This window comes from Pseudonaja textilis, chromosome 13 (assembly GCF_049901715.1).
Source record: "Pseudonaja textilis isolate UNSWEBS1 chromosome 13, rPseTex1.2, whole genome shotgun sequence".
NCBI lineage: Eukaryota > Metazoa > Chordata > Lepidosauria > Squamata > Elapidae > Pseudonaja > Pseudonaja textilis.
This window is the reverse complement of record NC_142002.1, coordinates 15,602,054-15,617,730: the sequence shown is the minus strand read 5'-3', so window position 1 is coordinate 15,617,730 and position 15,677 is coordinate 15,602,054. Positions and strand designations below refer to the sequence as shown.

General features: G+C 38.1%; 1 protein-coding gene across 12 annotated transcripts in view; it reads right to left on the bottom strand.

Annotated features, from left to right (window-relative positions):
* MYO9A (myosin IXA) overlaps nt 1–15,677 on the bottom strand; it is an 89,173-nt gene that overhangs the window by 37,336 nt on the left and 36,160 nt on the right. For 6 of the 12 annotated variants that reach the window (XM_087941917.1, XM_026709883.2, XM_087941918.1 and 3 more), the window contains 7 exons: nt 14,435–14,524; nt 11,445–11,561; nt 8,283–8,417; nt 6,908–7,029; nt 5,986–6,127; nt 4,697–4,892; nt 1,393–1,413 (listed from right to left, as the gene is read on the bottom strand). In XM_087941917.1, coding sequence (XP_087798043.1) covers nt 1,393–1,413; nt 4,697–4,892; nt 5,986–6,127; nt 6,908–7,029; nt 8,283–8,417; nt 11,445–11,561; nt 14,435–14,524 — 823 coding nt within the window. The remainder of the gene's footprint in view (nt 1–1,392; nt 1,414–4,696; nt 4,893–5,985; nt 6,128–6,907; nt 7,030–8,282; nt 8,418–11,444; nt 11,562–14,434; nt 14,525–15,677) is intronic. The other 6 variants (XM_087941919.1, XM_026709885.2, XM_087941926.1 and 3 more) reach the window with 1 other exon arrangement.

The window sequence follows — 15,677 nt, the reverse complement described above, 5'->3', positions numbered from 1 at the left end:
TATGTGTCTATCAAGTATACTGGTCCTTAATAGGGGTTGATTAGCTCAGATATAAATGCATCCATTTCTGGTGATCAAAACCAATTATACATTTCCACAGTGCTCCTTAACACATGGAACTTTTAGCCACAAAGCCACCAATTCCAATTCCATGTTAGTCTGCTCATTCTTGACTTGCAACAATCATATTCAATGAGCTTATAATTCTATACTGGAAAGGTCAAATTTTGCAACGGAGACATAAAATGTCAGACCAATTTAAGCTGTGTGCCTTATCTGCAAGAAATCCTTTCAGGTAGGACTCAAGAGGAGAGCCAATGCAGTCTGGGAAAAGTAGACCAAATGGTAGCCAGGGAAACACAAGACTGAAATTCCTCCAGTACAGCTAATATAAGACTGGCTTTTCAATTTGAATTATATAATTCTCATGTATCTAAGGAGCAAAGCAGAAAGGACTCCAAGAGTGCAGGTGCTGTGCCTGTTATAAGCTTTGAAGGTGTTTATCTTGGCTATCTTGAACTCTACAAAGCCAGATAGGGATTGCCTTGAGTCTGCCTTGACAATGTTTTTGGAATTGGTTTGCCACTGCTACCTTCTTCTAGGTGGGGGGGAGAGAGAGAAAGAGAGGGAGAGAGAGAGAGAGAGAGAGAGACTAGCACTAGCCCAAAGTCATCCAGCTGGTTTTGTGCCTAAGGCAGAACTAGCGCTCAAGAGATCTCTGGTTTCTAGCTGTGTATTTTTAATCACTACACCAAACTGGCTCTTTCTGACATAATTATTGTAAATTTGTTCTGTATGTTTGAGAGATTATGTGTTTCAAGTTATCCCTCTTTAATTAATACCATTTTGAAATGGCAACTGATGGCACAAATTCCAGCAATTTTCATTTTCTTGGTTAAATCACTGGCCAGATTCACACATCACTTTAAGTGACAAGCTATCATGGGTAGAATACATAACCCAATAAAGCCAGAAACAGCCATTTGTAGTGTAGCGTGGACATAAATTCAGCTGTTGTGTCTTTGTAATGGAATAGATCTGTACTGGCAGAAACACTGAAGCAGCACAAAAACAGGCCAGAAGTGAAAGACAAACCGAATACCAAAGACAATAGTTGGTAGCATGATACTGACAAAACACTAAAGACAAAAGATTTCAAAAAAGAAGATGATTCTACATCAGAGACATCCCAGGAGTGCTAATCATGTCCAAACCTGTGATTTTTAAAAAATATTATAATTGTAAATCTTGAAAGTTGGTGATTATGGAATTAATCATCAGATATTCATCTTGGAATTTGACTCTCTTATCAGAATCAGAAATTATCATTAGGATTTTCATGGATTGTTTCTTACTGAAAGTTTAAATAGAAAAGAATGTGGAAAAAATTACCTTTGGCTATCAAGGCACAACCTGCCAATATAATATATAATATTATTTACAGACTCAGTGGATTAAGCACATTGCTGACAATAACATATGACTGATTCTATATTCTCAGATTTTACCACAAATGCACATGTAGAAAAAGGCTGCTATAAGAACACAAGTACTTCAGAAGCAGCATTGCAAATGAATATTAATATTTCAACCCAAATCTGTTTTCACAACTGCACACTGAACAGCAACAAGAATAACACGAAAACCAGACATGGGCATGAGATACTTCCCATCTGTTGTCTGAATCAGCTTAGGTAGATTTTAGAGGAGAATTCAAAAAAGCCTTGAGGCAATCTTTTAACCTTGAGATAATGTATATCAATTAACAGCATCTAAAACCAGATATGCACATTTTGTGAAGGAGGAGGAAGAGGAGAAACGTACAGTAAAAACAGCATATAGACTGTTCATATTGGAAGGCCAGAGGCCAGAACTAAAATCAAGTTATTTCAACTGTGCTTAGACCCCTTAGATAGGGGTGTCAAACTCCGGGCGTCACATTGTCATCACGTGACGTATCACGACTTTTTCCCCTCTTCGTTAGACTGGGGGTGGGCAGGGCCAGCGTGTGATGCATCCGGGCCGCGGGCTACGAGTTTCACGCGCTGCCTTAGACAACCTTGATGTCAGAGTAGCCACTGCTATAAACAGATTCCATTTTACTTATTCACATAACTTCTATCAGTAACCAGACTTGGACTGTTAAATACAGGTAGTTTTCGACTAATAGATACCAGTTGCCAAGTGCTCGAATTTTGATCACGGGATCACAGGGATGCTGGAATGTTCCTGAGAAAACCAGCCATAAGTCACTTTTTTCAGAGCCAACTTTAAACAGCCACTAAACAAATGGTTGTAAGACAAGGACTGCCTGTAGTTTCTTTAAACACTAGATGGGACTGAGATAGTATTATCTCACCGATGTTAAAATTTCTGTAGATGGGCAATGATATATATATAAGTATAAAACAATGCCTCAGCACACTGTATACAAAACCATCTATTTCAAGAACTGCTAGTTCCAGGGAGGGGGTGAAGCCCTGCAGAAGGACTATTTTTAATGGGGAAAGTGCATGCACAACGTTAAGAATTTCTTTACATTTTGATACACGTTTCTAAAATATCCACTTACAATCCAATTCCAAATATATGGATTCTAGAAGGAAGAGAACTTTCAAAGAAAAAGTAGCAGACGAGAAAAGCATTAAAAAAAGAAAAGAATTCTTTGCCTCTTCTGTATTGAAAACTACCTCCTTTCTAAAATTATTTATCTTTCCTAAAGCCACTTTCATCAATATATATTTTGATATTAGATTTTATATATAAAGATAAAAAAGAAGTTTTTAGCATAAGAAAACCACAGGAGAGGAGCATAACTGCTAAGTTCTTCTGTGATCAAGACAATAATTAGAGTGACAATTCACATTTTAAAGAGCACAATCTGGTATGTTTCCCTCATGAAATGTAGTATCCATTCATTGGAACTCTGAATCTAAACAGATCTATTTCCCTGAATTGCGTCATTAGATAAAATCAGAACAAACTTTATTGTGACCAGTGACCAGTGCCAAAAACAAAAATAAAACGTAAGAGAGAAAGGAAAGAAAGTCTACCATAAAACTTATATCCTTTTTTGCTACTTTACACCCCTTAGTTTGGTGCATGTGATGATAAGAACATATGAAATAGAGGAAGTCAATAACTTTGTGGCATGCAATATTTAGCAAGGAATTTGCCTTGCTAAACCTGCAGACGGATTGATTGATTCTGTATGGGTTCAAAGCAAAACCTTGCAACTTATGCTGAAATATCTATCCATTAGCAACAGAGGAAGGCAGCATCCTATGGACTCATGTCAAAAATAAGAATTTTCAATTAATTGTCTGGGGAATCATTAGTACCTTCTATTAATGAAAGACAGAGCTGGGAGACCTGGGCCAACTCTCGAAAGTTCCGAGAATCAGGTTTTGTTTCTCATATGACATTTTTCTTACCAAAATTCTTGTTAAGAGAAAACAGCTACAAAACATGAATGCCATTTATTGTAAGGAAGAAACACGGTGTTACTACTTGGATCCACACCAAGAAATTTGGGTCAGTTTCTGTTTCCCAACAAATCCTCACTACAAAACAGCTACATTTCCTGTACATATTTAGAGAGAGAAAGTGCACATGGATGTTTATCCAGATGTGAAAGCAGAGCCCTTGTTCTTGATTTTTGAGCCCACAGGCCCCTCTGCCACAAAGCTTTTCTGAAAGGATGGTTTCTTAAACATGACTGGCAAACAACACGCGCTTGCAAGAACTGTAACTTATTAAAAAGACCACCAGATGTTCATGCAAGAACTTATTTACTCTGTTTCTAACTATCAGCTGCTAGACTTTACTACATACATTTATAAGCACACTCACAAAATTTGTATCCTATGAAGTTTATGGAAATGCCAAAGATTTATTTGAAACATTCTCTTTTGTATAAATGTTTACATATTCCAACTGTATAACGCAAAGGGATTTCTGTGCATCCTGTGTGATCCTCTCCAAATGCCAATTTTTAAAACAAATACATTTGTTTCAAAGTAGATTTCAGCTTTGAAAAAAAAATATTGCTTACCAATTTGCCTACATAGGAGAAAATACTATTTGAACCTTAAGGAAACCATCCTAAATTATTGACAAAATTTCTCAACTTTCTCCCACCCCGTTCATCTAATCAAAATATTTGTCTATTTGGGGCTACAAATTGGCTTTCTGAAGAGTACAGGTAGTTATTCTAGAAAGCTTGAGAAAGGATGTAGCTATACTCAAGTTCACAGTAGCCAGAAAACTTTCTAGGAAACAGTAAACAAACAATTGATACAAACAAAACAATTAGCTCTTCTAATAGTAATAAATAAACAACAAATTCAAGCCAACTAACACCCTAGTGGATTAAATCTAACGCATCACTATTCAAGAGCTTAAAACATCCTCTGCACATTGTACTGCCAACAAAAGCAAAAATGACACTCAAAAATCACCCTAAATATTTACATGTTTTTCCTTTTTCTTATGCCAAAATCTTTGGAATCTTTTTAACATATGATTTTAAAGATTCTTTTGGCTATTTCTTCTTAAAGAGGCAGACTGGAAAACAGAAGCTGTTAGAAAAAAAAGTAGCATCTGCAAAGGATCCAAGAAGGATAGCCACTTTTGAGGCCAGAGTACAATATTTATGTATTAAATTTATACACTGCCCATCTTGCTTGACACGTACCAGTTTTCTTCTCAATGTACTTCTGCCCCGCGGCTCTAAAGGCAACTACAGCTCTGAAGAACGCTCTGAGGACAGCCCAGCGAAACACTGAAACAGGATCAATCCCTATCATCCCACAGATAAAGGCACTCTTGCTGCTCCTGAGGAGAGCAACAATGTCAGGTCGCATATGATCTGTATTCTTCTCCCGGAAGTCCTGATGAGAAAGAAGAGAAGCAGAGCTTAGCATGGTCTTTCCTTAACTATTTTAAATAGTATTTTCATAACTTTTTCTTTTTAACTTCTCAGTCTATCGTACAAACTTGGAATGTCCCACAAATCTCCCATCGGAATTGTTCAAATACTAAGCTGGCCTGATCTTGCCTGATTTTTTTTTTAAAAAAAAACAATCTTAGAATTGGAAGAGGTAATTCAGGTCACTGAATTAAATTGTCTATTTTGTCCTGAAATCTGCTTTAAAGCTTCCCAACCTCTCCATCCTCTGCTTGAACACACACAATGAAGAGAGGCCTTGAACCTCATGTATATTTAATAAATAAATAACAAAAATGAAAGAGACCATCACTTTTCTTAAATGGTGACTCTTGAGAGCTAAACTCACTCAAGATCAGTAGTATTCTCTCGGCCACTATCAAGCTCCTGTGTCTTCCACCAACTCTTATAATTGTTTATTGAGGATAATTAGCTTGGTGATCAAATACAAGCTTTGCAGGAAAAAGGTTCAGATTCTGGCATCTCCAGATTGGATGAAGGATGTGTGCTCTTGCTACTGCAGATAGGTTTAACTAAGACCCTAGGTTTTCTAGCCATTATCTTCCCATGCTCACATTCTAATAAGAAGCGGTCTCGTTCAAGCCAATAAAATAAGAACAAGTAATCAAATATAGTGTTAAATAGGGAATAAAGTAGGACACTGTTTCTCAACCTTGGTCACTTTAAGATGTATTGTATTTCAACTCCCAGAATTCCCCAGCCAGGCTGGAGAACTCTGGGAGTTGAAGTCCTCATTTCTTAAAATGATCAAGGTTGAGAAATACTGAAGTAAGAGAAAGACAACAAGTGATACTGAAGAAAGTGTATTTTATACATTTCATAAGGCCAGGCACATAGAAACTCAGAACAAATACAAATTGAAAACTTTTAATAATTAAAAACAATGTTTCTATCATCCAACTAGCATTTTTCTAACCAGTATGGAAATCTCTAGGCATTATTGTGATTTTTGGTATTAACCAAGGGAATTAATATATATTTTAAAATTAATTGTTAGCAGAGATGAAGTTACAGACCTTCACACCATATTTAACTTTCCCGGCATAGTGTTTTATGATAAAAGCAGGTTCCATTACAGCAGGAAATTCTATGTAGAGATTCCCTTCATGCTGACGCTTAAACTTGTCTAGTAACGTCTGATTGGTTGCTTGTGGGAAACTAAAATAAAAAAGGAACATTAATGTTTTTTGCTGATACATAATCACAACCATAACTATCATAATAAGGAGCATATTCTTCTGAAAGTTCAAATTTTAGATACTCTATTCTGGTTTTAAATTAATTAGTATTTTGGAAAAATGTGATTTACAACACTACACTAAATATTATTTTTATGGAGAGTAACATGTCTTCATGAATTAAACTAGGTTTATTCCCAAATCTAACAAGAGAATACATTTTTTTCCATGAAAAAACAAGAAAATGTTTCTAACATATCTCTTCAGACACTGCACAGTGGTCTTTGTAGACATTTGTATAAACTGAATACAATTTTATTGCTACTTGTTTAATTACTGAATTTATGTTGTTTTATAGGATTTTTAAAAAATATCCAGCACAAACAGAGCAAGGCCATCCCTGGATGCTGTGTACTTTGAGTCAGTATAGGAAATCCCATTTCTGTTTCACCTTGGCAACTATACGTAATTGAAAAAAATCCAGTTCAATAGGTTATAACGTAATTCTAAAAGCAAACTGGTACCCAGAGGTGAAACAATTAACGTTAAAACTTCTTGTCGCAGCTCTGAACTGTCCTATATAGATAAGCAAACGGTCCTGCTCTCATCCCATACAGTTAGTCTGATCATATGAATCTGCCTGCCTTACCATACAGATACCTTTCAAACCTGTGAAGGTTTCTTATTTTATTTTCTCCTTTTATGCTGTGACTCACTTCCAACATCTGATAACTACAAAGCTGGGAAGGAGCAGACTCACTTGCTTTCTTCATCCAGTAGATGGAGCAACCCTGTGGGCTTTTTACTGATGAGGTTTATACAGCCAGAGTTGTCGATATAGTCTATGTTATGCCAGCTGATGCCTTCCAGTCTGTATTCCTCCTGGTGTTTGGGGAAAAAACAAATTAAGTCTAAAATCCAAGCAACTGAAAACAAACTAGTCACAGACCTTTTGAACCCCTAGGTCACTTAAATTTGGATCTGGTATCGGAAGCTCTCCCCATGTATTCATGTACCTTCCTATGTACCCTTTCATTGTCTGACCCATATTTCTATATAACTGCAGATTATAGGTTAATTGCTGCTATTAGTTGACTAACATTGTAATTTAGTCAATAGACTAAATTGTCCATGTGTCCAGCTTGGCAGCTTTAAGGCTGGTGAACTTCAGCTGCTGGCTGAGGAATTCTGGGAGTTGAAGTCCATGAGGCTTAAAGTTGGTGAGGTTGGATACCCCGGCATCAATCCATCTCTCACTGGCTAGCTCATCATGTGACAAAGCTTGCCAGCGGGAAGCTCTTGGCTGCTCCAAATGTAACCATATGGTCTTTGGATTTCAAGTTGCCCATCTACATACTATGCAGGGAAAAATCAGGCCAATGCTGTTAAAACTGAGCAGGACTATATTTGTAGGCCATACAATGGTATTACCATGGCATGTGGACTTTGAAGCCAAGCAGAAGATCTGGAAAATACTTTCTTGGCCCGATTATAGGAATTTCTGGGAGGAGAGGCACAATAATAATCTATTCCTATTTCAAGGTAGGCAGGAAATAGGAATCTTGGAATGTAACTTAATGTAGTTGGGCTATTATAATAAGATCCTAAAAGCCTATCACAGTCCTTACTTCAAGCTTATATCTAACACAATCAAGATAGGTCTGTTTTACAGATAGGTCTGTTAAACAGATAGGTCTGTTTTACATCTTTTTCTCACAGTTTCTTTTTTTCTCAGGACTCAAAGTTCCCTTCTGCATTGGCTTGGCACTCCTCCTCTTTCTCTGAGTCAACCCGACATTCCCTCATATAATGGGAGACATTTAATTATGCGGGCATCTTTTGGAAAAGTAACTTGCCCAAGAATGCAAGGCCCCACAATTCCCTCAGTGGTCTTGCTGACTGTTTCATTTTCCAAAGGGCTGAAGAAACAAAAGATATAGGATCTCCTAGGTCTGATCCTAACTGAGAAGAAGAGCTATTGAAAAAGGAAAAAAGCACTAGGAATGTCGAGATCAAATGAGTGTATCATCTTGAGGTTCAAGTTGTTACAGTAAAAGGAAGGGGAATATATAGTTAAGTTCCATTACTGGAACAATCATTAAAAACAAATTAAAATAGTTTTTTTCCAGGCTTACTTGCTCCAGTTTAAAGATATGTTGGTTAAAATAGTGCTGTAAACGTTCATTTGCAAAATTAATGCAAAATTGTTCAAAGCTATTACTTTCATAATCTTCAAAACCAAAAATATCAAGTACTCCAATGGACAAAGTCTGCAAGACAAAACAAAAAACAAAAAACAGATATACAGCATTTAATACTTGAACTTCCTGGGTCATCTAACAATAAGGTTGCTATGGCATTTGCAACCATTAAGTCAGTGCCTCTGTTGGTTGGAAGAGGTCAAAGACTCCAACCCAAACCTTCCATCAATCACACAGCAGCCTTGTGCCATTTTTTGAACCACACCACTCTAGACAATGTACTTTAACTTATCTTGAAAGAAAGTGCAGTCCTGAATAAAATATATCACTAATTACCTGACCTCTCCCTCCCCGCATACTCTTTCTGGCATTACGCCTTTTAACCTACTTCTCAGAGAAACTGCAATTACCAAGAAGCATACTTTACTAGATAGATGGTTAATAACTAATAGATGGAGGCCTTACTAATCACAGGAGCTATTTTCACCCAGAGTAAAATTTAAATAAAATGATAAATGCCACAGACATTTTCCAAGAGAAGCTAATTTAGGACTCGTACTGAGCACATCAATCACACACTGCTATAATGTTCAAAAGGTTTTAACATTTATTATTTAATTCCCAAATAATCACATTTCCAGGTTTTAAGGCTGAGCTCTTTGCTATTTCTATATGATTTAAGGAAAAGGTGTTTTGGAACAAAACAAAATTCTTTAGATTTATTTTCTGAGTAATTAGTTAGCATGGAGAGCAGCTGCCTATAAAGTCGCCAGGAGTCAGGCACGAGTAATTAAAACAGCAACAAATTAATTTAGAATGTTTTTGCACACATCCATACATTCGGCTGTAGAAACAGGTAAGTTTTTTTAAAAAGTGGACTTCTCCGACTTATAAAGGTACAAGCAGATCCTGGCACAAAAGAATATATATGAATTAGACAACATTAAAAGGTAACAGTTCTTATAATCTGCATGTAAACCTTTAATATAAAAAAAGTAGATACAATGTGTTGGCGAACCTATGGCACGCGTGCCAGAAGTGGCTTGCAGAGCCACTTCTGCAGGCACATGAGAGGTTGTCCAGAAGAGCCCCACTGCACATGCGCGCTGCTGCCCGACAGCTAATTGTTGGGTATCTGGCGCACATGCATGGGGGATCACATGCGTGCGCAGGGACACATGGCGTGTGGGGGGGGGTTGTACACGCATATGCAGAGAGTATGTGGGGGGAAGCACACATTGCCTTCTGGGTGCTGGCACACAAGCGCAATTTTCGGCATAGGAGCCAAAAAAGGTTAGCCACCACTGCAATAGAGTATACTGGGAATTTTGTGTCGTAGATTTTATTAAAGCTTTTAAAAAGAGAAAAGCAACTGGGTGGGAGGAGGTGAAAAAAACTAAATGTTTTTCTATGCAATAAAAGCGTCTATAACAAGAAAATTAAACCAGCATATGCTACATAGAATTTACTCTGCGAAGCAGCAGGGTTTCTGTGACTTCTGTTCTAAGTTTATCAGCATTATATATGCAAGTTTTATATTAAGCCTGAACAATGACCTGTCCTAAACTTGAGCTGAACATTATAGTTATCTGCTCGGGGAGCATTAAGTGCCTAACCCCAACTGGCTTGGTATAGGCAGAAAAACCCTGCATTAAACATTGAATGGTGAAAGAACACTGTGAGCTTACGGTCTTATGACATCTGAGAATAATTACTGTAATCTTTCAAATAAAACTGGAGAAAATGGAGGAATTAATCCTATGTCAAGAATACACTGCAATAATTCAAACCATACTCAGCAAACAGTTATCACTGAGGCACAAAGTAATCTACATTATTTAGCCCAGGAAGATACTGGGCTGGATTGGTGGCTTTATATCAGAATAGACTTCCCTATGTAAGACAGTATTTTCCTTCTCTCAAGGACAACAATGCACCTAATGCAATAAAAGTTGTGTATGTACACAAAAGCCAGTGTGTGAAATTCTTCTAGAATATATAGTGTATTATCAGATAGATGCCCCAAGTGGACAGCCAGGAGAGATGTCATCCAGATTTCTATCGCATGGGGTATTCATGAAAACAAAGCCTAATAAGGATCCTCTATGACAGGGGTGGGGAACGAGGGCTCCTTTATAACTTGTGGACTTCAACTCCCAGAATTCCTGAGTCAGCCATTGTGGAGTGGAAGTCCACAAGTCATAAAGGGTTCCCCTTTATCATCGTACTCCGTCCCTGTTCTATGGAGACATTTTGCTTCCTGTATGAACCGTTAGCTCTATTTCTGTGAGATTTTGTCCTAGAGTGGATGGCAATTCAATTGTTAAGTGAGTAATTTTTAACTTGTAAGCTGCTTCTTTTCAAGAAGAAGCAACTTACATGTTATAAACAATTTGCAATTTAGTCTCTGGTTTACTTTCAACATTTACTTTCAGCTGTCAGATCATTTAACCTCTGCAAAAGGTAAGTGGGCTTACATGTGATTGTTTGTGTTTTATATTTTAAGGGGAAATGCTCAAAATCAGGGACCTTTGGTTCTCTAAACCAGTGGCCCCCAATCTTTTTTGTGCCATGGCCCGGTACCGGTATCACAAAATGATCCGCGGCCCGGTACTGGCATCAGCACGCATGACAAGGCAAGGCGAGCCGAGCGACCGGCCAGCCAGCCGTCCCCCGCTTCTCCCCGCCACCTTCAACTCCTCCTTTGTACCTTTGGCGATGGGTTTCGCTTTGGGACGGCTTTGGGACGGTCGCTCAGCTCTCTTTGCCTTGGGTGCTGAAAGAATCCTCGCGCCTTAGTTTCATTCGAAGCCGCCCCCCTTCGATGAAACTAAGGCGCGAGGATTCCTTCAGGACCCAAACGCCGCTTTCCAACCAGAAAAGCTCACCCGGAAGCACTTTCTCGTCAAACAAGATGGCGGCGCCCAGCAAACCGGTGGCCTGGTAGGAAATGTTCCACGGACCGGGACCGGTCCACGGACCGGTGGTTGGGGACCCCTGCTCTAAACATGCTGCTTCTCTGAGATAGTATGCTCAACCAGCCTCAAACCTAAGTCAGTTGAGTCAATAGACAGAACGTTCTTGAAAAAGACATACCTTGGTGCTTTCTTCTAAGTCCTTGGTATTCAAAAGTGCATGATTAATTCTAAAAACGATCCAATCAAACAGGGCGCTGTACAATGATTTGGCCATGGAATTCCGTACTGTTACTGCCTAGGAAATCAAAAGAAATTGTTGGAAATCAAGCCAAATTCTAATTATATTGTTTTAACATCTATTCCTGGCTCTCCTGGATTATTGTCAATATGCATTTACACAGATAATTTTACTTCTCCAAAATTTTCAAGGTGGCAGTGGATGCCGCGTTCTGCACTTCAGCCTCGCTGTTCTATGACCATGTATATATGTATTGCTGCAAGCTCATACAGTTTCACTTTAGGCTTGAATGATATTTTAAAATTATGCCCACACAGTATCTCTGAAGTGGAACAAATAAATGTATTCAGGTAGGGTGGTAGGTGGATATTATTAGCAAAATTTAGCTTCGGTGTTACAGAGGGAAAGGTAGAATCTCTGCCTTCTCTGCCCTCATTGTTTCCTGTTTTCTGCAGGGAAGAGCTCAAGTATCTCTCATTTTAACAATAGCAGATTTCAGAACTGAGTTCTCATTGTGATTAAAGACAATATGATTGTTGCCTCTGATGGATGTGGCCTAAGCTGTGGTAGAGAATACAGCCTTTAAACCTTCAATCTCTCTAAACCAATGATTCCAAGTACCTAAAAATACACCAATGTGATCAATTCAGGGTTTTTGCACCAATAGAGTGCAAAATGCCAAATGTCCTTTGTGAAGGCCCAGTTCATCTGAGTGTGTACTCCAACGGTCAGTGGGCCAACAGAAGCTACAAAAGGGCGGCAAAAGTAGCTTCTTGAACAGCAGTAAGCTAAGCAAATCACACAGAAAGTCTTTACCACTACAAGCACTGTAAAAATCCACACCCAGATTCCCTGCATCTGCTTTGCTATAAACATCCTTCCACTTAAAAAAACAACCACAAATGTGTCAAAAATCACTTAGTAGCTATCTTAACTATTGCCTGCATGTCCTTTGAGGAGCCAGGCTCACGTTTTGAATTCTTGAAGCTAGAACAACCTGTTCTCCATCCATCATGCTTAAACCCACACAACTATATTGACAGGCAAGAAAATAAAAACAGGAACAGGCCCTTTGCAAATCTAGGGAATAATTTTCTATAATTTGGCTCTGCCACTTATTGTAATGTGGCGCTTTCCATCATTTTATTTTCTTGTAGCTGTCAGAAATGTCGTGCTTTCCTGAAGCTTGCAGAAAATATGTAGGCAACTAAAACCAACCTTAACTTAACAGAGTGGTTTAGCTATACTGTTGAATGAACACTTAAAAATATAAATGGATTTTTTTCTTTCAAAAAAAGGAACAGATGGCTGCCATATTATCTTCTCTTCCCTCCAATTTCTTCTTCTCAGACAATTCTTCTGTTTCCTACACTGATGTCATTTCTTACATGTGCTAATAGAGTGGCCAAGACCACTACATGCAAAAACCACTCCAGAGTGACTCAGACAAGAATCGTGACCATTTTTCAACCTCAAATATGTCTTCATACAGTTCTGTATATTAATATAGCCATTTGCAAAACCATTTGTTTCTGGGCAGACAGGAACATCTTTTAATCTTAGAAGACAGAGTCTGCATAGTTTTTTATGTTTTTGCTGATTCAATTCTCCCCCTCAAGTCTTATTTCAAGGAGAGCATTATATCATAGTGTCTTTTGTAACAACCGGATCTCCGGATCTTAATTCCAGAAGTTCATCTTTGGTCAAGAACAGCCCATCTATGCAACTGTTCATGAAGTCCCATCTGTTAGGAAAAGTACATATTCTTATTTAGCACATTTACTGGTTTGATAAATTCTGGAATGACTGCATGTCGTGGAACATTAAGTCAACTGAACGAATGTAACTCATACAGTGCAGCCACAGGTAGAAAGTGCCTCCCTAAATATTTTTGAAAAGCAAAATCTTTCACTTTTGGGCCTATTGGTTGAGGCTGGGAAGAGATGCACACCATTTATCCCTGAGCTAGGAGACAGAAAAAGCCAGGAAATATTTTATAAATTCTACAGCAATAACTTATGTCATCACAAAGGCAGTTTAGGGAGGCCATTCTCTATTGTACCAACCAATCAATATGAGAAAAATGTTTTCCTGGAAGCTTGCCATGGAACATCTCAGGATAAGAGCTGTTAACCAGTGTAGGTCTGGATGCATGACTTATCCAATATTGAGCTAAAATTCATACACAAAATTTGAACTAACTGAAAGACCTGCAATATTGTTAGGTTCCCCGATAAGTGTTATTTATTTACGGAAAGATCTATGCCACTCAATTTCCATAAGCTCTGAGCAATTTACAAAAACTCAGCATAAGCATCGTACACCAAGGACAAGAAATCCATGACCTGCCAGATGTTGCTGAACTACAATTCCAGCAATATCGAGCAAAACATGTGTTTCACAACCATGAAAATAAGACACAAGCAGGAGGAGTGATTAAAGCAGGAGAAATAAAGCATTGCTTTGTTGTTTGCTTCTAGTTCAACCGTTAACTCCATCCGGTTCAATCAAAGGTTTATTTGCCTACATCTTCCAGCTCACAAAAATTAAATGTTGTTTGTATTACAGTATCAAATTATGTGCCAGAATGTCACATGATGATTTAATTAACATGGCTGTGCTGTTTTATTTCTGAGGGTAGGATGTTAATAAAAGAGGTTGACTTTATGCGATGACTGTCATGACTCATCAATACACTAGAGGAAAATTAGCACATTGAATTTTAAGGCATGTTCAATTGAAGACCATTCCTGAACACCGCCAAATGAATGGCTTAATCATATGATTTAAATACTCAGGTTTAATGAGGTCAAGGGCTTGGCTATCTAATGGGCTGTTTATCAATCTTTCCCTGCAAGAATATGCAGGCATTTCTAAAAAAATATGATTTCATGTAATTTTCCATGTTTCAGATGACTGCTAACACGTACCTCTGCCAGTTTGTATGGTAATACAAGCTTTTCTCCGACAGTCACTGTTTTTCTTGTAATCAGCGCTTCAAGCAACATTTCTTCTTTCACCTAAAAAAAAAGGTCACAATTTTAGAATCATAGTGGGGTTCAAGCTTCGAAAGTAAAATAAGTAACCTTTGTATAAGGAATTTGAGGTACCTACCACAGATCCACAGAAGGCCTTTACAAAAAACAATGTTTTTTAATCAATGGTGCTACGGACCTTCATGAATTTTAAAAATGGCATATCATCTTAAGTGAGACCAGAGGAAGAAACAGTATGGTGTGCTTTCTCCACGCTCTTGCATAAAACCATGTCTAACAATCTCCTCTTCTTGGGAGGGACTGATGGCGCCAGAGAGCTAACTTGTGGAGAGCAGAAAAAATGGTAGCACCACAAACAACAGCAGTTCTAGAACAACACCAGGGCTACACTGGAGGGGTCAGTAATGCTAAGTGGACCTATTGGCACCCACCAGACAGACCCATTAGAGCGTCTTTCCTTCCTCAAAAGGCAAAGACACAAAGTTTTGGGTTGGTGAGACACCCCAAAACAGAAAAAGCAGCTGTCTCTTGCTGTGAAACTACTGGCACATACAAAAAAAATACACCTAAGATCTGTGGCAGAAAATATTGAGCAGACTGTATATTTTGGAGAGGTTAAAACTCCCTTGTGAGTTATGATTCACTGAAAGGATTTCATTCCAGTTGGACACAAATTCACATTCCTCTTGCACAGTATCTGTAAAAAGGCAGCATTTATTCAACACTGCTTTCCTATAACACTCTCTGGCTAGTAAAATAAAATGCAAAATAGCGTCTCAAGGAATCTTTGGCCTGCCTCTCATTATTGCAGTTTTGTTCCAATTTCAAGCTGGCTCAGATTAGAAGATTTTGTGAACCTCTGACCTTGAGTTTTTTTTTTTTTTTCAAAAAGGCAACTATGAACACGCAGTACTTTAAATGATTGCATATTTTACAGCGAAGCGTTTTTTAGCTAGCTCAAACCACAAATAGCTTAATAAGCCATCTGTAGTAAAGGACTTTAGTGACAAAGAAGATGCTATAAAGTAAATTCAAGATCAACCAATTAACTGGCTTCTGATGCCAGGTGATGGCGAAAATATTCCTGTCTTTAAACAAATAACACTGAAATAGATGGCCATCACATGAGATATATTTTGCAAATTTCTGTTTATTTAAAATTGTTCCAATAATATCA